At 38.2% G+C, this 25,838-nt stretch overlaps 1 protein-coding gene across 2 annotated transcripts in view; it reads left to right on the top strand.

Moving 5' to 3' along the window:
- The window catches only part of tmem214 (transmembrane protein 214), a 77,551-nt gene that overhangs the window by 42,332 nt on the left and 9,381 nt on the right, over positions 1 to 25,838 (top strand). For both annotated transcript variants that reach the window (XM_069886512.1, XM_069886511.1), the window contains 7 exons: positions 3,587 to 3,688; positions 4,438 to 4,579; positions 11,922 to 12,013; positions 14,094 to 14,142; positions 15,799 to 15,912; positions 18,462 to 18,579; positions 22,777 to 22,873. In XM_069886512.1, coding sequence (XP_069742613.1) covers positions 3,587 to 3,688; positions 4,438 to 4,579; positions 11,922 to 12,013; positions 14,094 to 14,142; positions 15,799 to 15,912; positions 18,462 to 18,579; positions 22,777 to 22,873 — 714 coding nt within the window. The remainder of the gene's footprint in view (positions 1 to 3,586; positions 3,689 to 4,437; positions 4,580 to 11,921; positions 12,014 to 14,093; positions 14,143 to 15,798; positions 15,913 to 18,461; positions 18,580 to 22,776; positions 22,874 to 25,838) is intronic.

Raw genomic sequence — 25,838 nt, 5'->3', positions numbered from 1 at the left:
CACTGAATACCTGTTAACCCAGAAGACGTGCCTGAGACAGCAATTGTAAAGCCACTTGGCTTATTTGAATTTTTCCAGATGTCCTTCAGGCTGAAAAATGCTGCACAAACTTTTCAACATCTGATGGATGCAGTAGGGTATGGCATGGAATTCATTTTCATCTACTTAGATAACATTCTTGTCGCCAGCCACACCCACTAAGAACGTTGAAAACACCTGCATTTGCTCTTTAGCCATTTGAGAGTTCAAGCTCACGGTTAATCCAGCAAAGGGCCAGTTCAGACAGTCAACCATTGAATTCCTGGGACACATTCCTCCCCGTAATGCACAAGGTAATGTTCTTGTACATAAGAAGGATAATCACAGTGAAGGCAGCAATTGCCCTTCATCCATTCTGGTGTAAACTTTCCATAGCTGATTTTTGGCATTTTTAAACTAAGAATTTTGGGTCTGACTGAAACTCACTTCCTTTACCAAAGTTGCTTTGCTTACTTTTCAGATTGATTTATAATTTTTTATAAACCTTCATTCCATTCCAAAATTGCCTGCTCATTAATTGTGATTACTTGCCATAATTCTAGAGGCACATCAGCTTGGGGCTTACACACATCTCTATTTCCTGCTTCCTGCCCTGGCCCTCTGTCCCAAGACGCAACAAAGACTTGATTCCCCTTGTCCTCATCTACCACCCCAAGAGCCTCTGCATCCAAAATCAGAAATTTTCGCTACTGATAATAAGATCCTACCATCTTCCCCTTCCCTCTCTGCTTTTCACAGGAACTGCTCCATCTGGGACTACCTCGCTCACTTATCCTTTCCCATTAATCTCCCCCTTATGACCACAAGAGATGCTACAATGGTGTCCATTGCCTCCTCCCTCACTACCATTTTGGGCCCAAAACAGCCCCTCCAATTGACAATTGTGAATCTGTGGGAGACATCTATTGCATCCAACGTTCCCGATGTTGTTGCCTGAACGTTGTGGCTTTTGCATGTCCAAAAATGAGTCAGGAAATTCAGAGAATTTTTCAGAAAAGTTTGTCTTTATTTACAAACAAAAGCTGAGACAAATCAAAGCATGGACTCTGAAATGCCTGTTGCTATGAGACACTGCCCTTTTTTATATATTATAGTCCTGACTTAATCACATTTCTGCACCCAATCATTCATAACCTCATATCTTAACAGGACTTCATCCCTTGGCTCGCCAATTAGTTTCATTATTTTCCACCCATTAATCTAACCATGTTTATAACCACATTTTTCATCATATCCAGCCACTTACTGCCTTCTTTTCATTACTGTGGCTTTGTGTAGTAAATACATAATGGATTATAACTTTTGTAACATAGTGTGTATAAATTGTTACATAGTAAGGATGGTAGTTCATGTGGTTTATTTTCCATAAGGTCAGAGAGATTGGACCCAGACTGGGAGATCATTTCATTATGTTATGAACCATGTGTAACGAGCAGCAACAGACAATGAACCAGACAGTGTTTAATTTTGAAATACTAATTTTATTTCTAACTCTTAAACTGTAGTCTTTTAAACTGTCCTTAACACTAAATCTGTCCCCCCAACTATGCACAGTAGTACTAGTGTGTGTGTGTGTGTGTGTGTGTGTGTGTGTGTGTGTGTGTGTGTGTGTGTGCGCAGTCCCTTACAGTTAAATCCCTTACACTTTACTAAAATGGGAGCTTCCAATAACTATACATCTTCACTCTGTCAGCTGCAGTAACATGGTCCTCCCAGTGCCCAGCTCTTTTATCTTCCCACACCAACATGTCTATCCATGGCGTCATGCATTGCCAAACTGAGGCTACACCCAAATTGGAGGAACAACCTGGGCACTCTCCAACTAGACAGCATTAACATTGACCTCAAATCTTCATGAAACCCATCCGTGTCTCTCTTACCCTATCCTTCTGTTTCCTTTCCTTCAGTTCCCCATACTTTTCCCTTCCCTCTCCATTTTGAGAGCTACTCTCTCCCCATTATTTGTTTGCTTTTTTTCTCTTCTGCCCTTTCACCTGTATCCATTTATTGTAGTGGTTTTCAAATTGCCCCCCTCCCCCCAAACTTGCTTTCCATCTTGAGCAATTCCTATGCCATAAGTGGTCTGTGATTAGTAAGGGATTGCTTAAGGTGGTATGTGAGTGGAAAGAAAAAGGTTTGAAAACCACTGTTCTCATCATACCAAATCGACTTGTTTTGTGCACGATTTCTTAACTCCAAAGGAAATGGACCAAAAACAATTTTTCTCAACCAAAATATTTCAATGACAATTGGGTCAAGAGCAGTGGATCTCAGGAACAGGTTGTGGAGACTCACTCTGCCCTAGGGGAGGAGGGGACAGGTTGTGGGGACCCTTCTATTCTAGAATGGGAGGGGACAGGTATAGGGAATGGACATACCACCTTAAACAATCCCTTACTAATCAGAGCACTTGTGGCATAGAGAATACTTGAGGTGGAATGTGAGTTTAGGGGGGGCAGTTTGAAAACCACTGATTTATAACCTCTTGTGTGTTGGTCTGTACTTTTTCCCCTGCCCCTTCCTCCCTCTCTTTCCTCCTACTCCCACATATTCTTTTTTTCTTTTTGCTGGTACCTTCATGAAGGACTCTGGCCTGAAACTTTGGTCACCCTTTACTTTCTTCAGATGCTGCATGACCTGCTGATTTTCTCTTTGTGTATTGCATGATTCTTGTGTTTCTGGTTTTTTTTGCATTTGGCTACTTAGGTTTTGGTGTGATGTCTGAGCTGGTCAAAGTAGCTCAGTTCTAGGCCTGGAAGTAAAAATAAGATTGCAATAATTATGCAACATGCAGTTAAACAAGGGTAAAGACAGACATTAATAATATGAATAAGACACCGAACCGGAGGTTGTAATAAAAACAGTTCGGCAGGTTGGGCAGCATCTGTGATGAGGGAAACAGTATACATGTTTTAGGTTGATGATCCTTCAGTTCTAATGTAGGGACATTTATCTGAAATATCAATTCTGTTTCTCTCCACGTGTTGCCTGATCTGCACATTTGCATTTGGTTTTTAGCGTCAGTAGTTCTTCAAATTATTTTTTGCAGATAATTTATGCTAGGGATTTGAAAACTGAAGGATATTGATTTTAAAAAGGTTTGGGGCCAGAGGAGCAATGATGTTAATTTAAAAAAAATCCTTTGTAGACATTTTTTTTGTGGCGCTATTATTGGTGGACAGTTAGAAAGTATTCAAGAGTATTCGTGATGCTATTGGATTGATTTTTTTTTGTTCAGAACTATTTTAGTGTTACTTTGGATTTGCAGAGTATCTGAGAATTCCAGAGAGTTTAACAGTAGGTGTACCAATGCCTTGAGTTGCTATTAACTTTACTGTTGACATTATTCTTAAAATCAAATTGGGGCTGCTGTTTTGGTGAAGTATTTGACCTGTTATGTCTTAAGGAGCCCAGTATTTAATTCCTCAAAATCTATCACAATTAAGAATGAAAGTCGATTTTGGATAAATGAACAATCAGCTGTCAGGTGTGTTACTATAACGTGTGTTAATAAACATTATTATTTAGATTTCTAATTACTTTTCAGGATGCATTCTAATTTGTCTAAAGGATTTGGAACAATTGGACCCAAAGATTTTTTCCCATTGCTGGACTTTGCATACATGCCAAATAACTCACTTTCATCCAAGTAAGTTACAATGTTGAATCCCGTGCTATTGTGTGAAAACTATTGGTTTCTGAGAATATTCTTTTTGAAATTTATTTCAAGGCTGCATATTACCCCTTTTTCCCCTCATCAGCTACACAAATCCACTCTAATTTTGTACTGATATTAAAAGTGACTTTACTGTTTCTGAAATGATTGGAAATATAATACCCATTACCTGACCCTTTCTCATTGTATTTCCATGATTGGAAATTCACCTATCTTCATAAACTCTATAATAGTTTGTTGGTACTTGATCATCCTTAAATGTTGCCTTGTAATTTTCAATCTTCTGTTGGATTTTTATTTGTCGATGTTTTTGACTTATTAGCACATGGCCATTTTAGGCTAGGAGAAAGAACAGATGAGCTATTTAAACTTGTGTCGTTTAGATGTAAATTGACTCAATATTAGCAAAGGCAGAATTTTTCTCAACACGGGAGCTTCTCTTCCCCCAAACTACTCTTCCATTGATTGTCACCATTGTATCAGAAATTCAAAATTGCATATCTCAGAACTATTTTGTAATTTAATGCATCCTGTTTTGTAATGCAAAATAAATGCAGCACAATCTCAACTGGATTATATCTAACAGCAATGAAAGAGATTAAGATGTGCTGTTTCATGCAGCTTTTGGTAATTATTTCAGAACATGGCCTAGGCAGTGTAATGACTTGCAAATAGGAAAGTATTTTAATTGGTAATCTGTTACCATTTTCCAAATCTTTCAGTTTACAGGATCAATTGCGCCAACTTTACCCAAAATTAAAAGTGTTGGCATTCGGAGCCAAACCGGAATCTGCATTACACACCTACTTTCCCTCCTTCTTATCCAGAGCAACGCCTAACTGTCCTCCAGACATGAAGAAGGAAGTGAGTGATCAACTAATTTTTCTACAAAGTACTACAAGTTTGAGAGAATTATGAAATTTTTTGAAGAACCCCCCCCCCCCAACAATGTTATTTGTAGCATTTCAATTTTGTTTAAAAAAAAAAATATTTTGTACTTGGTATTTGCAAATTTAGTTAATGGCAAGGGCTGGGATGATATCAAATTTCTTTAATTCGACTGAGGCATACAACATGTTTTGCAATTTTTTTTTAGGTCACTTTGTTGTATTTACACCAAATCAATTTTCATTTACAATCCAGTTAACCTTGTGGAGGAACTGGTCCTACTTAATATAATTGGAAGCCAAAGACTCTTGTGTTTCAAATTAATTTTTGTTGCCTGAAGTAAAAACTGGTTGCATAACCAACTGATACCAATTAATGCTGTGCAAGTAGATCTCTGTTCCAACAGTCCTTTATTTATCTATTAGTTAACATTGAAATGAATTGGTTATATGTGGAACTCGACTTTCTGAAATTGGAGAGGTGAACTGTTGGTGAGGAAGATTAAAAGGGGGATTTAAGTAAATAATCAGAAAGAAATAAGCGTGTGGATTTGTGAAACTTGCATGACTGATTTTTGTTTAATGTCCCTCAGTTGAGTTGTTTGACATGATGAATTGATATGAGTGTAACTGTTTGCAGTTGAGCAGTGATATTGAAAAGCACATTTGAATTGCATCACATATGGTTGCAGGGTGGAGATAACTGGAAATGAAATATCCAATGGTATCAGGTGTTTTTGGAAGATAGGAAGCTGGGGTAGCACTCTAAATTAAGAATGAGATTGCAGCAATAGTGAGACTATTCTATTTTGTCAATCTGAGTAGAATTTAGGAATAGAAAAGGGGAGACAATTACTAGGAGTAGTCTGTAGGCCACCAAATAATGTGCTGCACAGGCAATAAAGACATAATGTAAGAATGGAACAGGACTCATACCTAGCTGAGTGACATTTGGGAGAGGAGAAGGGAATAGACAGTGCAGGGTACCCTTGTGGCCATTTCCGCAGCAACAAGTATACCTCTTTGGGTACTGCTGAGTGGGATGACACATGGCCCAGGCAATAGCCAGACCAATAGCATTGGGTTGGCTGAATCTCAGAAGGGAAGGATGAAATCAGGTAGAGTGATAGTCAGGGAAACGGATAGGAAATTCAGTGGCTACAAAGAGACTCTAGTTGCTGGGAGCTTGGGTCCAGGATTTCTCTGAGCTGATGCAGAATATTCTTGGCACCAATGACCTAGGCAGGTGCTGCAAAATGAATTTAGGGAGTTGGGAAAGAGGCCAAAGAGCAGAACCTCCAAGGTAGTAATCTCTGGATAACTCCTGGGACCACAAGCTTGGGAAGGTCAGAACAGGAAGATAGTACAGACAAATGTGTAACTGAAGTGATGGGGGAGGGTTTCAAGTTGGTCGATTATTGGAACCTTTACTGGGCTGTCCTATACAAGTGGGTCAGGTTGCAGGGAAGTTTGCTAATGCTGTTAATGAGTGTTTTAAGGGGATGGGAACTAATGTGAAGAGACTGAAGAGGTGGTTGGCACACAAATAGCAAGAGCTGGTAGGGGGGTTTGTGTAGAAGAACAGACAGATGGGGCAAAATTTGCAGCCAAAGGGATGAGTTGCAATGTAACTGGGACACAGTCAAAAGAAACAAATAAAGGATAAAAGTTTTGTTTTTAAATTAAAATGGGTAACCTTGTAGTACAGCTACACATTGACAGATATGATGTGGCCATCACTGAGTCATGTTTTAAAGGATTGGTGTCATTGGGAGCTTAATGTCCATGGATACACAGTGTATCAAAAGGATAGGCTGGTAAGCAGAGGGGGTAAGGAACAACATTAAATCGTTAGAAAATGTCATAGGTTAAGAAGATTATAGAATCATTGTAGGTTGAGTTCAGAAATGGTAAAGGTTTAAAAAAACAACCCAATGTTGACAGTTTTGTATGTAGGCCTCCAAACAGTAGACAGGATGTGGACAACAAATTGCATCAGGAAATAGAAAAGTCGTGTTAGAAAGGCAATGTTATGGTAGTCAGGTGGGATTATTACATGCAAATAGATTGGGACTGAATCTCAAGAGAGAATTTGTGGAAACCTGCAAGATGTTTTTAGAGCAGCTTGTTGATGAGTCCACTCTGGGATCAGCTGTAATGGATTGGATGTTGTATATTGCACTGGAGGTGATTAGAGAGCCATTCGGAGGTTTTGATCACAATATAATGGAGTTCAATTTGAGATTTAACCAGGAGAAACTCAAGTTGGATATGTTGATATTTCAGTGGAGTAAAGGGAATTACACTGGCTTGAGAGAGGAACTGGCTAAAGTAGATTGGAAGGTGACACTAGTAGGGAAAATGACAGAGCACCATTGGGTGGAGTTTCTGCAAGAAATGAAGGTGCAGGATAAATACATATCAAAAAAGAAATATTCAAATGGAAAAATGGCACAACTGTGGCTGACGAGAAGTTATTCCAATGTAAAAGCAAAAGAGGGGGCTTACAAGGAAGCAAAAATTAGGGGGAAAATAAAGGATGGAAAGTTTTTTTTAAAAAAAACTTGCAAAAGTTAAGTAAAAGAACTTGTAAGGAGGGGAAAGATGAAGTATGAAAGTAGGCTAACAAATACAGTTCAACTCTGATTATCTGAGTTGGTCAGGACCGGGCCTATTTTGGATAAAAGTTTTTTTTTTGGAGAACGGTCATTTTAAAAAAAAACAGACCAGTAGCGACAGCAAATCACATGTATCAGTGATAATATAACAACAAACAAGGTAAGGCTTTTTAAGATTTAAAATAAAGTTTGATTCTCACCAAAAAAAAAATGCTGTCCACCGCCGATCACCAATCCTTCCCTAATGAGGCCCCGTTCGTGCTTGGAGCCTGAGGATCCCACTCCTGCCTGGAAGCTTGAAGTTCCTCCTGCCGCTGGGGACCCAGGAGCCCAAGATCCTTGGTCAGTTTGGCTCTGAAAAAAATTTCAGATAAATGAGGATTTCAGATATCCTCGTTTATCCAAAATTTTTTTTAAAATTTGGATAACTGATGATTTTGGATAATTGGAGTGGTACTGTAATATCAGAGGATGCAAAAAGCTTAAAGTATATAAAGAATAAAAGAGAGGGGAGAGAAGACATAGGACCATTAGAAAATGGCACTGGAGAAATAATGGGAAATGAGGCAATCACAGAGGAACTAAATGAGTATTTTGCATCATTGTTCAAAATGAAAGACATTAGCAGGGTGCCAGATGTTGAGGGGTATCAGGGAAAGGAAATTAGTATTTATTATTTCAAGGGAGGGTGGATAAGTGTCCCAGACCTGATGGATTGTACCCTCGGGTCGGAAAGAGGTAGTGGTGGAGATTGTTGAGACATTGATAATGATTGTTCAGGAATTAATAGACTCTGGCCTGGTCCAGAGGACTGGAAAATTGCAAATATCACTCTTATTCAAGAAGGGAGGGAGGCAGGCAGCAGAAAGGAAATTTATAGATCAGTTAGCCTGATGTCAATGGTTAGGAAGATGTTGGAGTCTATTGTCAAGGATGAGGTTATGGAGAACTTGGTGGCTCATGACAAAATAGATCAAAGCCAGCATGGTTTCCTTAAGTGAAAATCTTGCTTGACAAATATATTGGAATTCTTTGAAGTGACAAACAGGCTAGATAAACGAATTGCAGTGAATGTTGTGTATTTGACATGGTGCTGCACTTGAGCCTACTTAACAAGATAAGAAACCATAGTTTAAACTGAAAACATAGTAGTGTTGGTAGAGCATTGGCTGATTGGCAGGAAGTAGTCAATGTAGGGATCATACTCTGGTTGACTGGCGTTTCTAGTGATGTTCAACAGGGGTAAATGTTGCGGCTGCTTCTTTTTGTGTTGTATATTATTGATTTGGATTATGGAATAAATGGCTTTGAGCCCAAGTTTGCAGATGATAAGGTTGGAGGAGGAGCAGGTAGTATTGAGGAAACAGGGAGGCTGCAGAAGAACTTGGATTAGGAGGATGGGCAGAGAAGTGATAAATTAAATTCAATGTTGGAAAGTGTACTCCCATGCTCTTTGGTATATTAAAATAAACAGGCAGACTATTTTTTAAATGGGGAGAAAATTGAAAATATCCAGTTGCAAAGGGATCTGGGAGTCATCGTGCATGATTACCTGAAGGTAATTTTGAATGTTGAGTTGGTGGTGAAGGCAATGTTGACATCCATTTCAGGAGAAATAGAATACATGAGAAGGCGAATGACACTTGGTGATACCTCACTTGGAGTATTGTGAGCAGTTTTGGACTGCTCATTTAAGAAAATATGTGCTGGCATTGGAGGAGAGGGTTCAGAGGAGGTTCACAAGGATGATTCTTGGAATTAAAGGGTTATCTATGAGGAGTGTTTGCCAGTTCTTGGCCAGTGCTTGTGACTGAGAGGGTATCTCATTGAAACATTTTGAATGTGGAAAGGCATGGCCAGAATATCTATAGAAAGGATGTTTCCCATGATGGGTGAGTCCAGGTCAAAAGGGTATAACTTCAGGGTTGAAGGGTGTCTGCTTGGAATAAAAATGTGAAGGAATTTCTTCAGCCAGAGGGTGATAAATCTGTGGAATTTGTAGCCACAAGCAGTTATGGAGGGCAGGCCATTGAGTGTATTTAAGGCAGAGATTGATAAGTTCTTTATTACCAGGCACCATATGTTACGGGAAAAGGCCAGGCAGTGGGGCTGGGTGGGAAAATGAATCCGCTCATGATTAAATAATGGGCAGACTTGATGGGCTCCTATGTCTTATGGTTTTACGACAATTGCAGTTATGGATTTTAATCTGCAAATTGATTGGTCAAATCCAGTTGGTTAAGTTGGTCTTGGGAAGTTCGTTTTCCTGAGCTGCATTTTACAAAACCTTCAAGGGAGTGTGCTATGTTAGAGCTGGTCCTCTGTAATGATGCAGGTAAAAATGAGTGATTTCATAGTCAAGGATCCTCTTGGAAAGATTAATTGCAGTATGGATGGATTTCTAACACAAATGGAAGGTGAAAAATTTAGATCCAAAGCTAGTGTCTTTCTCATATTTTTCATAATGCTCAATAAAAGTGTATTCTAATTTAAAAACAAGGACAGTAGGATAGCCAAGGAAATGAAGGTATAAATTAAATGGTCATGCAAACAAAGACATCAACAGTAGTGGGGCTTAAAAGAATTGGAGATATTTAAAAAAGGGACAAAGAAGCCACAAATCAAAGCAATAAAGAAAGGAAGGATCCATTAGGAACATATCATAGCACTGAATACAAAAACAGTGAAAGTTCTTAAAGTAGAAACAAGAGCCCTAAAAATGAAAAGAGGGAATTATCGGATAATGTGGAAATGGCTGAGTCTTTGAATAAGTATTTAGTCAATTCTCAGAGGAAGTTGAGTAATATGCCAGATATGGATGTTATCTCCAAATACCTCAGTACAATTGCTATCGCTCAGCAGAAGGTGCTGGGCAACGTAGTGGACCTGAAGGTAGATAAGTGCTCTGGTAGAATGCATCCCAGAGTACTGAAAGAAATGGTGCAAGTAAGAACTGAAGCATTTGTTATATCAGTAAGGAAGAAATAGTGAGACATCTGCATAGAAATAGTCTAGGCGGACATAGCATAGATTTAGAAAGTGTTTATTATGCTTAATAAATCTGAGGGTGTAATGAGTATAGAGGACAGAAAGGAACAGGTTGTATCTGGTATTTAAGTTTACAGATGTTTGAGTGGGTGTCGCACAAAAGACTTCTGCACAAGATAAAGAAGCACCCAATTGTTGTAATACATTAGTATGGTTAGAGAATTAGTTAACTAATAGAAGGCAAAGTGTTAGGGTATAACATTTATCTGTGCCATCAGGTTTGCCTGGAGTGCTGGAGTATTGTTGCTGAGCCTGTATCTGTTTAAAAATATGCATAAATGATTTGGAGGAAGGGACCAAGTGTAGTGCCATTTACTAATACGAAATTGGGTGTAAAAGCAAATTATGCAGAGAGGACTCTGTAGATTAAGTGAGTGTGTTAGGGCTGGCATATGGAGTGCATCATTGGTCAAGGTGAAGTTGTCCACATGGAAGGAAAAATAATAAATCAAACTTCTATTTAAAAGATGAAATATTGCAGCTTGCTGTTGTGCAGCGGCACTTGGTAGTTCTTATACAGAACAAAAAGTTGGCTTGCAGATGCAGTAAGTAAAAAGGAAAATGGATTGTTGATCATCATTACTGGAGAAATTAAATTCGATAGCTGGGAAATTCTGCTGCTAATATATACTTGTGAGGCTACACATGGAGGACTGTGTACAGTTCTGGTCGTCTTACTTTTTCAAGGCAATGCAAAGGAGGTTCACCGAATTGATTTTGGGAATGAGGTTAGTTTGAGGAAAGATTGTGTATCCTCAAACTACATTGGAATTTCAAAGAATGAAGGGGTATTTTAAAACATGAAATGAATAGAAAAGATAGAAGCTGGCAAGTTGTTTTCACTGGCAAATGAGACAAGAACTCAGAGACATCGCTTCAAGATTTGGAGGAATGTATTTAAGACAAATGAGGAGTTAATTCAATGGTATGGCAGAGCAGATAACCTCTTATTTCTTCTGTTCTTGTATCTGGAGCAACTCAGCCAATTTTTTCAGCGTCCATAAAAAGCAAAAAAAAATATTGCCATGTTTTGGGCCCGAGTTGTCCTTCAAGGAATAAACAGAATGAGTCAAAAGCAGGAAATCTCAGAATTCAGACAATGCTGGTTGGGGGAGGAATCCAGACCAACAAAAAGTCTTAATTTGGAATAGGGGGAGGTAAGAATTTATCATGTTTATGTGAAAGGAGACTGAGAAAATGTAGAGAGAGAATTTGATATTAATGCCATTATGACATTAATATCAAATTATCTGGCTTTCATTTAAACACCCCACCCCCACCCCACATCTTCCCCCAGCTCTGTCTTTCCCTTTTTCCCTTTCTCCTTTTGCACAGACATGATATATTCTTACATCTTCCCTTATCATATCCAATTAACATCTTTTGTTGGTCTGGATTCCTTCCCCAGCCAGCATTTTCTGAATTTTGAGATTTCCTGTTTCTGGCTCATTCTGATTATTCTTTGAAGGGTTCAGGTCTGAAACATTGGCAATATATCTTTGATTTTTAAGGATGCTGAAAAAAGCAGCAGAGTTCCTCCAGCATTTCCGTGTGTTTTTATTACAATACACTGTTTGCAGACTTTTGTGTTTCACCCCATTGTACCGTGTGCAGTTTGGTATAAAAATGTTGCAAATGTTTTTGTTTTTTCAGCTCTTGAGATGCATGGTTGAATGTTTGACCACAGATTCTAACAGCTTCAGTGTTTGGAGACAACTTTACACTAAACATCTTTCTCAGTCCAGGTAAATGGTGCACACCAAAAGACATGGTTGTGAGTAAATGAACAGTTTAGTGGGTTAACTGTGACAAACTGCCATGCTGTTGAAAGTAACTTGTGCAAATATAGCTCTAGCTTGCATAAACTTTTTACTTAAAAAAAAAGACAAACAGCACAGTAACAGGCCCATGATGCCCAATTAACCTACAATCCCCAGGTCATTTTGAATGATGGGAGGGGGGGGACCAGAGCTCCTGGGGAAAACCCACACAGATGTGAGGAGAACGTACACACTCCTTACATTCAGCACAGGATTCAAACTCCGGTCATGATCTCTGACACTGTGTGCTAACAAGTATGCAAAAAGTGCCCCCCTAAGATCTCCTTTGAATGACCTGGTCCATTTTGGAAATTCTGTTGCAGCTTGATATGAATGTTCAGAATTTTCCTGATTCCAATGCATATTGGAAATCTGTTTTCCTTTTGACTGAGCTACTTTGTCATCCAATCCAAATTTCCAGGGCGGAAGTTAAATCTTTAGCTCTACAGCTGTCAAGTTACTTACAATGGTAATGAACAGATTTTTGGATTCTTTAGCCTTGCAACCTCTCCCAATTATTTAAAGGTGGTATGTTTGGTGATATTTAGATTATGCTCAGTGAAGACTTCTTTAAAACAGTGTACAAGCTTAATGTCCATGATATATTCTGTGAAATTGGGTATTATGTGATGTGGACTTTGTGGAAAATCCTATTATACTTCAAAGCTATATGGGATATTGTTGTGTGCCTGTAAACTTCTTATTTGTAAGTAGGGATCAATGTGAGCACCGACATTGGGTTGTGGTGAGAGAGTGGGGCAGTCAGATCAGCATGGGGTCCAACACAAGGCTGTGGGGAGAGAGTGGGGCAGTCAGATCAGTTAGAGTATAGTTTCCTATAGCTAGCGATTGCTTTTTCTAAATTCCTGCGGACTTGCTCGCGGTAACTGAATGATTATGGGACCACGGACTTGTATGCGGTTGGACGTTACCTGAACAGATGTTAACTGGCGCATACCTGTATCATGTATATTTTTTATGTTCTGAGCAGAAAGATGCCAACTAAACAATGTGGCTACTTTTGAATTGCTATCTTGTTTACTCTCAAGTCCTTGGGATGGAAAGGAAATTTAAATGACACCAGGGATTTCCAGCATGGATGAATGAATTGCAGGTTATTAGAGAAATATGCCCCCCCCCCCCCCCCCACCCTACTTCAATCACTAGACAATTGTGGAGCTATGTCAGAGTATTTCCTTTTGAGAAAAGTTTTTATTTTCACACATGAATCAATAGTAAATGGAGTGTCAAGGATCTTTTTTTTTTATCATAGGTAAGTTTTGAGTGATAGCTGTTGCCTTTCCACTGTCAAAATTTCATTTGTGTAATTGCACGATGCTGAGAAAAGGGCAGGTTACTGTCATTTTAATAATGTGAAGGCCTCCAGTTGCTTTTCAAAGCATTGTTTACTCTGGAATAGTTTTTAGGTGTGTATCTGCCATTCTAGATGAAGATTTGGGACGAATGAAGTGGATACTATTGTGTGGCCACCAGGGGAAAAAATTGGGTATGCCATGTAGTCATTTAACATTTGGCACAGTGTTAATATTTGCTATTTTTTATTATCAAAGCAAGCTATGAGTGATGGCCATAATCAGATAAATATCTATATATTGGGCTGTAGTGGGATTAACTGATTCAGCACAAATCTTATTTTGATGCATCAGTTTGCCTTGGTAGAAGTTTAGTCTAATATTTTCTTTGAGGTAAGTTAATTTAAAACATTTTTTTGCAAAATGCAAATAACAAAAGAATTTTCTGCATTTTACTCAGCCACAGTTGTGATCTGCATTTCTTAATTTCAAGAAATGCGCAGTTTGAATGTGACAGAAATATTCTGTCAATTTCTTAAATTTGTGTGAAAGCAGCTTTTATCTTTCTTTACCTCTTTGTAGAGAACTTGTATGTTTACCCATCAGCATTTTGTGATCATGTTTGATTGCAATGTTGTTTTACTAGGATGGTTGATATTACTACCAAATTTAGTGATTTATTTTTCTTCTAGTCTTCTACTCAGTCATCTTTTGGAAACTTGGGACAATATTCCAATCAAGGTAATTTTATTCAATTCTACAGGAAATCCATAAGGTCATTTTATTTCATCTAAGTTTTACTGTTCAACCAGTCACCTTTCTATAGTCTTAATGGGGGGGGGGGGGAAACATTTTTTCATTCACTTTAACTAAGATGTGGGTATGATTGGAGGTGAAATGGAAACGGTTTCTTCAGACTGCTGTACAGATATGCATAATTATAGTCATTTTCTATTCCATTACATTTTGCAGATTTAAAAGGAATTGCAATGTTCCCATAATAGGTAATTGTTCAGAACTTGTGTTTTCTGGAATGATTTTGCTCAGAATAATTTAATTGGAGTTGGACATTCTGTTAAAAACCAAGGTGGTGCTGCATCTACTTATGGCAAAAAAAATTCCTGATGCAGTATTAAATGTTATTTTCCTCCTCCTCTGACTGAGATAGTCGGGCTATAATTTCTATTTGGACTCTGAAAGGGGAGTAGAATTATTTGCAAAGCAATTAAACAACTGATCTTTTTTGAGTTCTTTTTTTGTATCATTTTTTAACATTCACAGAAGTTTCTTTTGAGATTTCATAATATAGAAAACAAACCAAATAACAATTGGGGAGAGGGGGGACTGGTTTTAGTTGAATGGGAGTGAAAAAAGTACCTTTTATTATGAGCTCCCGCTTTAGTAAAATGGGATTATCACTGTAAGGGATATTATAGACAGGAAGGACTGAATAGTCACAGCACCAAGCACAACACAAATCACAGCCCAGCGATAATTCAATACATTGGAAGAACTGAGGGAAGGTTTATCACAGACTGTTCCAGATTCGATACATTTTGCAAAGACACTGATTTTGCTCAGAAGAACCATGCTGACTGCTGGATAGGAAACAGGTCTTTGAAAGTAGCTCTTGGGGCCAGCCATTTTTTTTTTTTGTGGAATTTAGAGCAAAGCATGCACTGTGAATGACTGGGCCTTTTTGGTGGATTGACCTGTGCCAGAAGGGGCTTTTTGGGAAGCAAATTATTTCATTTTGATTGTGACTAACAGTGGCGGTCACTTGGAGAGACTGCTTCATTTTGAGTGTGACTAGCAGTGAGAGACTTGGAGAGACCAGTGCCAGCGTCTTGGAAGCTTCATGGAGGCCACCCAGTTCATCTTGCCTACAAAGGACCAGGAGTGTTATGACCTCCGCTCATGTGGATGGACATTTCTTCAATGGCAATGCAGAATTTGTTACTCTGTAGCAGCCACAACTCCAGTTTTCCCATCAGTTCATCATTAATTCTGGGCATCAAATTTCAAAGGCCTACACTTCAACACTGAATTTGAAAGACTGAACTTTGCAGTAACTCTCCAGATTTTGGCCTGGACTGTAATGGTTTGGGTATATCACACATACACTAGTACACCTGTGCATAGTTGGTTACATTTAGTGTTAAGGATAGTTTAAACATTAAGACTATAGTTTGAGTTAGAAATAAAGTTACTGTTTTAAAATTAAACACTTGGAAAGTCACAGGTGAGGAATAATCGTGCCTTTACAGGGCAAACAAATGAAATTTTTAGTGTATTTTTGTGTGAGATAAATTGTAAATCTTTAATGTGCCCAATGTTCACATTTTATAAAATATAGGTGTAATCTTCCATAAGTTGACTTTAAATATCTCATTACAGATGCAGAAATCTGTACAGGAAACAGTGCGATCATTTAAAGTTACAAATGAAGAGCTATCTGGAAAGGGTGTCTTGAGTTCACAAGAAATAAGTGCTTGTGACTCTGCATGCAAAGTAAGATATTAAATTAACTTTGGCTCTGTGTATATTCATTGAATTTGCCCATTTGAATGGGGGTGTCTGGTTGATTTTGCATTTTAGTCACATAAATTATCTTAAACTTCTCAATGTTGTTCAATTTTTTTTCCCCAACACTTATTTTAAGTGGAGTGTGATTGTCATTGGTGACAATAGCATTAAATTTTCATTCCAAAATTCTCTCAGTGGTTTTGAACTGTTGTCTTGAATCATTTCGTTGAAGGTACTCTTGCAGTCCTGCTAACTATGAAATTATAAGCTTTGACCCAATGCTGAAGGAATTGTTTGAAAAGGAGAAGCATAAAAGCTGCAGGTATTGCAATCCTGAGCAATCAAAGTATTGCCAGAAGAGCTCAACAGGTCAGGCAGCATCTATAGGTTGAAATGGTCTGCCAATATTTCATGACTGGATCTCTCATCAATACTTAATAAAGGGTTCAGATTAGAAATGTTGACTGACCATTTCCATCCATGGATGTTGTTTGATCTGAATTGCTGGAGAAACTCAGCAATTCAGTTTGGGACAGACTTGCAGGTGGTTGTAGTGGTATAACCTGAGTGTTTACCCTTGGACTTCAATTATAAAGGGTTCTCGCTTTCCACATAACATCTGTCAGAATCCAGCTCTATCATGCTGCCACTTGGCTTAGCCATAATATCCTATCTGACAAAACATTTCGTCCCATATTTAATACATTATTTCAGGCAAGTGAAAGTGTTGATTTTCTATGCCTTGCTTAAGGATGATATAGACTGTAGCCCTTTTTGAAGTATGGAAATGCAATAGTCAGACAACCAGTGATGATTTTAATCTGTTTTCAATTTTGGAGGTTAACATTTCTCAGGACAATTCTCTTGCTCTCCTGTGAGTAGTGTCTTAAGATAGCTCTCAGCCACTTAATCTCACTGCTGCAGTCTAAGGTTCCCACCTTCTTCAAAGGGGCATCAATCATGGTGGTGCCTAGGAAGAGCAGAGTGCTGCCTCAATAACTGTTCCCCAGTTAGCACTTGCATCTACTGTAATAAATGCTAGAATTAACTCATACCCAAGCAAAAACCTGGACCCACTGCAATTTTCCTGCTGCCACAATCATTTCACGGCAGATGCAATCTCACTAGCTCTCCAATTAGCCCTGGATCATCTGAAGAACAGCAAGATGTACATCGATTACAGATCAAAATTCAACACCATCATCCCCTCAGTACTGGTCAGCAACTTTCAAAACTTTTCTGCACCTCCCTCTGCTACTATATCCTTGACTTCTTCATTGGAAGACCACAGATGGTATGGATCAATAACAGCATCTCCTCACTGACAATCAACAGAGGTGCATCTCAAGAATACATACTTACCCCACTGCTCTACTCCTTTTACAACCGTGACTGTGTGGCTCGGCAGAATTCGATTGCCAAATACAAATTTGCTGATAACACATTTGTCAGCAGAATCACAGGCGGTAATGAGGAAGCGTACAGAAATGAGATCAATCAGCCTGTTGAGTGGTGTCGCAACAACAACCTTGCACTCAACATTAGCAAAACTAAGGAACTTATTGTGGACTTTGGGAAGGGAAAATCCAGAGAACACGATCCAGTTCTCATTGAGGGATCAGCAGTGGAGAGGATAAGGAACTTCAAATTCCTGTGTGTCAGCATCTCTGGAAATATATCTTGGGGCCATGTCAATGCAATGCAATCATGAAGAAGGCTCACCAGTTGCTATATTTCATTAGGATCTTGAGGAGATTTGGTACATCACCAAAGACTCTTGCAGATTCTCTAAGGTTCTACAGGTGTCCCATGGAAAACATTCTGACGGGTTGCATCATTGTCTGGAATGGAGATGCTAATGGACAGGAAAAGGCTACAGAGGTTTGTGATCTCAGCCAGTGGGATCATGAGCATTAATCTTCACTCTTTTAAGGGCATCTATAGGAGGTTGTGTCTCAAGAAAGCAGCCTCGATCATAAAGGACTCTCACCACCCAAGCTATGCCCTTTTCTCACTGCTATTATCAGGAAGGAGATACAGGGGGCTGAAGACCCAATGTTCCAAAAACAGCTTCTTCCCCTCCACCATCAGATTTCTGAATTGGATAATGAACCACAGGTACTGCCTCACTTTTTTTTCTTTTGCACCTATTTATTTTTAAATGATGTATTTATGGAAATGTAATTTTACACCTGTAGTCCACAATAATTCTGCTGCAAAACAAATGTTGTGACACCTGTTCATGGCAATAAACCTGATTCTGACCAAGTAAGAGATGATGGGAACTTGTCTGAGAGATGAAACTTTCAATAGTGCATTAATACCTTCAACTTGCAGATGACAGTTTTGTGCTTGGTTCTTTAGAGTCAACGTTCTGAATTGCATCCAGTGGTATTAACTGATCAGCGTTGATTAAATGCAAGATATGGGTGTGAGATTGTCTTCCTGCTCTTTCTCTTTGGTGCCCAATTAGAGAGCATTTTCTTTCATGCATGTTGGAATGTGTAAAAAGTATTGACGTGTCCATTTTCCAGAATCTCCTGCAGAAGTTGAGAGGTGGTGGCTTTCCCTGGTTTCGTCTGCTACTTGTTCTGATTATTTTTACCGGAGGGTTTGTGCTGCACGATATGAGAGTACATGGATCCTTCAATGGTTAGTAAAATTCACTGTTACTGAATTTTTTTTGGAGGAAGCTTGATGTTTTAACTTTAAAGAAAGTCTACCAAGTTATCAAAGTGACTGGCTTCTCAACTGTTGAAATGGGATGGTATAAAAATCGATGCATAGACACAAGGGAGGAAGTCACCTGCATAAAGGTTAGTGGTGGGATAATCTGATCGGAATTTAGGGAACTACCACTGATAACATCACCTGATTGTGTTGACCAAAATAAGAAAAAAAAGCTAAGGCTTACATTTATTGTTGCATCATAAAGTGTGAAAAGCATTAAAGTAAAACCTAAGGAACACTTTAAAACTAACATCATAAAAAGCAAAACGAAAAGCCATGCAAAAGCAAATAAGAAAACAATTGAAGATGTAAAATTCGAGACAAATAACCAGTCATAAATTGTAAAATATTTAAAGTGCCAGTCACTGCAAATTTGGTCATCTGGATAATAAGGGACAATATGTTGGATTTTTAAAAACTTTAAGATACATTGGTTTTTGGAAAATGAAATATCCCTGGCACGCACGATAAAACCAACAAAAAAAATTGAGGAGATGCCATACAATTCTTTCTCAGCCTCTTTGGTAATGGGATTTGGATCTGGAGTTGTCCTTAAACCTTGTAGGCATTTTCAACAGCTGCCATATTATCGTTGACAAAAATAACATCGGGCTTGATTTCTATTTTAAAAAAAAAAGTGTTATCTAAAAACTAATATTTGTTTATGTCATATAAAATCTGGATCTTATATTGATACTAGCCTTGAGACCTGTTTTGCCAAGAAAATTCTCTTGGACCTTGAGATATTTGAAGTTTTGGGTGAATCACTCAGAAGGACAATGATGTCAATAAAGGCAAGAGCAGCCCAGAAGATGTTTTCTGATCAGGGGTAAACCCCTCTGTCATCCCTATCCAATTAACATAATATGTCCATAATGATATTAAATGAAATGCTTTACCCCTCATAAAAAAGGGATGGATTTGGTTCTGGCCTTTATTAATAAAAGATTCCACGTCAGACTAGAGATGTGTACAAGTTGGACAAAATGGGTGTGAACTTGCATCCTGGCCTAACCTTTTAAAAATCACCTTTATGACCGACAATTTCAAAGGCTATTGCCAGGTGTACAAAAACAATCACCAGGGCTTTTTGTTCTATTAGACCCTGACAGTAAGTTGGTAAGAATGGCAATATTTGGGTTACATCCAGTGGTAGACATGATAAATGATTTCTGGCATTTGTTCAATCTAACCACATCACTTCATCGTTTTTCCAAAGAAAATCCGTGAAAGGATTGATCCAATAATAGTGGGGCACCAATCACCAGTGTTGCAATTTATTGATGTCATCAGATTTAAGAATAAAGACTGTCTGGCTGCTTTTCATAATAGATGGAGTTTTACTGCACTTAGTTCATGAGGAAAACAACATAGTTAAAATATTGATGTCCATCTTGCGAACATCATGGATGGTCTTGGGTTAGATGGTCTTAACTTAAATACTCTGATAGTATGTAAAATCTTGTCTGTGAAAAAATTATATGAGGCCTAGTTACCAGCCCTTGCAAAGCAAGGGCAGAACTTGCATATGTTGGACATTTTATTTAAAACCATGGAATTAAAATTAAAATGTGGATCAAGTGTATCTAAAATGATGGGACAGCCAACCCCAGCCTAGATGCCCATCAGCAGTCTTGCCTGGGCCTTTCTATCCTTTTTGTACATTTTTTTTGTAATTTTGGAATGCAGCCTCCCTGGCAGCAAACCTTTCCTTCACACCTGAATTAAAACCATAATTCTACATTCGTATTACTGTTAATATCTCTATCATCCTATTTCACATTATAGCCAATCTTTCAATCAATGTCTACGCAATCTAAAAAAATCCACAAACAACTGCCTTGAGTGCCAAGAACACCCCTTGCTAAAACTCTCTTCTAATATCAACTTTTCTTGCTTCTCGTTCTGAAATTGCTAAAGGCACAAAAAAACACTCTCCTGACTGTTGGAAGATTAATTACATTGTCAGCACCCACTGTGCCCACCTCATTGACTGCAGTGGTCTCAATGAACTAATTAACCTCTGTGTGGGTTTTCTAATTGAGAAGGGTCAACATTGAATTGTACCAAATCCAAACTACCACTATTTATCAAGTTAAAGGCACCATCACTAAAATCCAAGTTTAAACATTCACCCATCACATAGTATCTTTGACCTGCTACCATCAGGAAGGATGTCCAGGACCATCAAAATCAGGACTGCCAGACTGGGAAACGACTTCTTCCTGCAGGCTGTGAGATTGAACGATATTCTGTAGCTGTGGGTCTCTTTTAAATGAATCAGTAAATTATTTCTACATATTTATTTTGTATTGTATTTTTATCAATGTATTTTATCATTTGCTGTGTGAGAAATGTGTATGCATTTTGGACTGGAGAAATACTGTTTCATCTGGTTGAATGAATACAATCAAATGAGGATAAACTTGAAATCCCTAATACCAGTAACATTTGTAAAACTACCCTTGTTGGACTTGGTATGGTCTCTACCAAAAATACTAAGAGCCCATGACTCAAGCGGTTAAAATGGTATTTAAAATAACTTGAAAATCTTCTAGGCAAGTTGGTTTTCTACACCATAGCCTCTTCAATGCTTACGCTGGTCTTGATATAATCAGCCACAAATGGAATTTTTATTCTCTGCAAGGACCTGAAACTGTCATTCTACTGGATAAAAGAAAATGATTTGGGGAAGACAGAGTTTCCATAATCATCACTGACCCAGTTTGCCTGGGTGACTCGGTCCACACAGTCTATATTTTACCTGGACTTTATGCAGTCCACCCTGTTGCAGTTTTGCTTTCCTCCCACTCAGAATTGTATATCCCACTCAGGAGGGAGCCAAACTTTTAAAGGCAGTTGACGGCTGCTTAACCAACTTGATAGGTTTTGTTAGCCCATGACTAGAGCACTAATTGTGTGGTTTTACCTCTCTGGTTACTGGGCTGCACCATGGAGAGGTAGAACCACAGAAATATGAAGAATACACTACCTAGACTCACTGAAACAATAGTTTTCTGCAATGTCAACTGGTATGACTGCCTCACTGCTGGCAAGTAAGCCACCCAGCCAAAATTGCATGATGCTCTACATCCCCTGGTATCTTGATTATTCCAAACACATCCATTTTTCCAGGAAGTCTGATTTGTTGGAAGTAAAATTTTTATTGAAGCCATGCTGAAATCGTGGACTAATGTGCTCCATGCTTGGATGTCTGTAGCCTTAAACTGCGTGGTTCACAATATTGTGTTCTTTTGGTTTTAAAGCTTCTTGACTCAATTTTAATTGTTGGGTTTCTTGTAAAAGAGGAAAAAAATCATTACTATAAACTGAACTTGTCTGTCAAGTATTTGGCTCTCACTGAAGAGTTTTTAATTATTTTGAGCCAACTAAATGGACTACCCTGGTATGTTGTGAAATTTTGAAAGTTTTCACATGAAAGTTCCTAACTTTTTGACCTTTATGTGGATGTGCTTTTTCCATTGAAGACACATCAGCAATTGGCAACTAAACCATTAGCATGCAATGGTATGAATATAATTTCTACTGTAGATAAATGAGATGAATGGAATCTGATGATTGGCAGTCATGAATCATTTTTACCCAATTATGTGATTGGAACTTTTTAAAATTATGTCAGTTAATTGAATCAGAAGGCAGTTTCAAACTCAGATTTGCCAATATTGTCAGGTTAAATTGAATAGTTGAATGAACTGATTATAATCTAATAGTTCTAGCTCCATTCATTGTTATAAAGGATGTCCATTGCACCCATTTCTCCTCATGAGAGGGATGCACAATTGTAAAAAGCAATTCAGGATTAAAATCAAAAAGCACATTTTCCACACAAGTATGATGAATATTTTCACTCGTATTGTCAGTTGATATAATTGAAATGTTTAAGAACAAGTTGGTTTCTTTTTATTCTTTCAGGAATGTCAAGGAATGTGAATAGAAGGCTGGAGGTACAGATTAACTGTACCTAAATTCATGACTGAACTGAATGATTGAAAATGCTTGGAGGACTGAATGACCAATTTGAGTATAGATATTTCCAGATGTTACCTTTTGTGCTGCTGGTTATGCAGGCTAATCATTGATTCTATTTTTAATCCTCAGCTTCATCATCTGCTCGTATCCTACAACGGTCAGGGGTGATGTCTGTATCTCAGCAGGCTTGGAATAAAGTGTCATACTATTCAAAACAGGGATACAGGTATGTGTATTTGATCAGACGGTTGGAAAATGTTGCTGCCTTTTTTCAGCTGTTCCCTCATCAAAAAATGAATATTGTATAAAATAAAATTTCACGTTTACCTTTCAATTCATTGGCCTTTCTCCATTGTTTGTGCCTCCTCTGTTGGTTTATCTTACCCTCGTTAACTGCTAACATTCAAAATCCAGCGAGTTAAATTAAGTAATTCATCTTGCCAGTAAATATGGTATTGTGTCAAAGTAGTTTGAATATTTCTACAGTCCAAAGGTTTGAAGCAGTAAAGATTAAAACACAAATGGTAGAATCTACTCCATTTAACATATCCAGTACTCTTTGTGGGAACAATTTTCAAGTTTATTGTCACATGTACTGAGGTACAATGAGTTCTGTGAGCAGTCCAGTTAGTCAACCCATACAGTCGAAAGCAGTAAAAACAAGTAGAGGGCAGAGATAGAGAGAACATTTAGAACAGACAATTATTTTATAATTTAAAAAAAAATTATTTTTTAACTTATAACAAAAGCAATATTATTTTGAGGTTTAGTCACAGCAGGGAAGAATGTGACCTTGAATCAGGAGATGGCTGATTTCACATTTATGAATCTTCTCAGTGGGGGACCCTGAAGACGGTGTGGTCGCATGGGATGAACCTTTTAACATGTTAGCTACTTTGCCTTGGGAAATGTTGCCAACACAGACACCCCCTTTAGATGGAGAGGAGGGAGTGTTTGTGTTGTGTCACATTGTATCTATTTGAATTTTTTTTTAACTTGAGGTAGTTATGTATTGATTCTGAAAATTAAAGATACATGGTGCAGTTACATTTCTAGATATCGGAGGGAGAATTTCCTGGGGTCTTGTGAGACGATAGAAGTGGGAATGCAGTTAGCATAAAAATATAAAAGCATGGGAAACTCCTGTGTTTGTGTTAAATTCCATGTCTGTATTTTCTAGTTGCATTAGGTTTTCATTCAAAGTATTCCAAATAATTTGCACACAATGAATAATTTGATAAAAAGTTCTCATTTATTATTTTGGTGACAGATCCCAGACTAGTGCATGGTATTTTTCATCTTGTGCTATTTACTTGAAGTCTGAAGGATTCTGTAGTATGAATCTTCAACATGGAGAACAGTATTCCTTAAATTCATGTCTGAATCTTTGGGGGCGTGGCAAGATGGCGTAGAGTCTAGACGTGTAATTTCAACCTCTCTGGCCAGACTTTTAAGAACCGGTTTTTAACTCTTTGTTTTTAAGTTTAATTTTTTTTTAAACTTAGTTTAAAGTATCAAGGAATTGTTATGGCTACTAATGGCAAAAAGATTAAACCTCAACTGCAGAAGAAACTACATTTTCGGAGTGTTGAAGATTCAGGGCCTGAAAAAACTGCTACGACTTCAGATTTGCTTTTCTCCATCTCGAAGTCACAAAGATTGCTTGTGGAAGCTGAAAGAAGAATGATTACTACTCACCAGGAGAAGGATTTCATTGGAAATACTTGTTCTCAGGAGGAAGGTGCGTGTTCCCAAGAAGTGGATCCTGATTCTGGCAATCTGCCAACGGCAGAGGGAGCTCGCAGAAAAATGAATCCATTGTTTGAAACCACTCAGGCATTACTTCAATCTGAAGAGCTTGATCTTATCCGTGAGTTCTTGAAATAACAGTGAGTTGTGGGGGGAGATCAGCATCAACCCCCTGAGGAAGTCGGGGTGTCATCGTTGGGAGTTCAGACTTGCAGTAAGACTGTTAAAATGCCTGCTGTTGAGTTGCAGCAGGAGTTGCAGTTATCTGGTTCTGACATTATCTATAAGAAAACAGGGTCGGGTCTTTCTGAACTACGTTAACCTGTTAAGTACCGTAACTCAGCTGATATTGCAAGAGTTAGCTCAAATGAAAGATAGTATGAAGTCAGAATTCACTACAGTTAATATACAAATGGAAATATTTTCTAAAGATCTTAAAAAAAATTTCAGTCTGCTTTTTTGGAATGTAAACAGCAAGTGGCCTCTAATACAGAAAAAGTGATGGAGGTGGAAAAATCCGTTAAAGAATTGCGAGAACGTGAAAAGGAGTTAGAGAGGAAAGTAGATTATTTGGAGAATCAAAGTAGAAGGAACAATGTGAAGATTGTTGGTTTGCCGGAAGGTATGGAAGATCAAGATCCTCTTCGTTTTTTTACAGAATGGATCCCACAAATATTGGGACAAGAATTTTTCTCTGGAGGCTTGGTATTGGAAAGAGCTCATAGAGCCCTAAGAAGAAGACCTCCGCCTGATCAATCACCGAGACCCATGATAATTCGATGCTTGAATCATTTGGACAGAGAAATTATACTTCGTCTAGCAGTGCAAAATGCGAGACAACCACAAGCTCCGTTAATGATTCAGAATAGTAGAGTTTTATCCCGATTTGAGTCAAGAGGTTGCTCAACGTCGGCGTCAATTTAATCCAGTTAAAGAAGTTTTGTGGCATAAAGGCTCTAAGTCTACTTTTCGTTATCCGGCAGTGTTGAAGGTATTTTATGGAGACTTTCAATCTTGGTTTTATGAGAATGATCGTGAAGCAATGATTTTTGCTGATTCGTTGCCAGATGTATGCGATTAAGACGTAGTCCACCATTGTTTCCTAAAGAAAAATCTGGTTGCTCTGGAAATGGAAGAAATGGTAGAAATGGGAATGGAAAGAGTCCAACTTCTCTTGAAATGAAGTCACCGAGTCTGCAATTTCTTGGATGAATAGAAGAACCTTTTTATTTTTACTTTCTTTTTATGTCATTATGATATCTTGTTGTTAGTTTTTGTTTGGCTGGGGAGGGAGAGATTTGTTCTATGTTCCATTAGTCATCAGCCACAGGTGGGTGATCCACACCCAAGTTTATAGGGATTACTACCTTTTGGTAGTTTTTTGGGGGGGATTTTTTTTCTTTTCTTTTTATTTTTTTTAAGACTTTGTGGTTTCTTTTTCT

The sequence above is a fragment of the Narcine bancroftii genome, chromosome 6 (genome assembly GCF_036971445.1).
Source record: "Narcine bancroftii isolate sNarBan1 chromosome 6, sNarBan1.hap1, whole genome shotgun sequence".
NCBI classification, from domain to species: domain Eukaryota; kingdom Metazoa; phylum Chordata; class Chondrichthyes; order Torpediniformes; family Narcinidae; genus Narcine; species Narcine bancroftii.
Note: the sequence above shows the minus strand (reverse complement) of the source record. Positions and strands in the feature narration are given on the sequence as shown.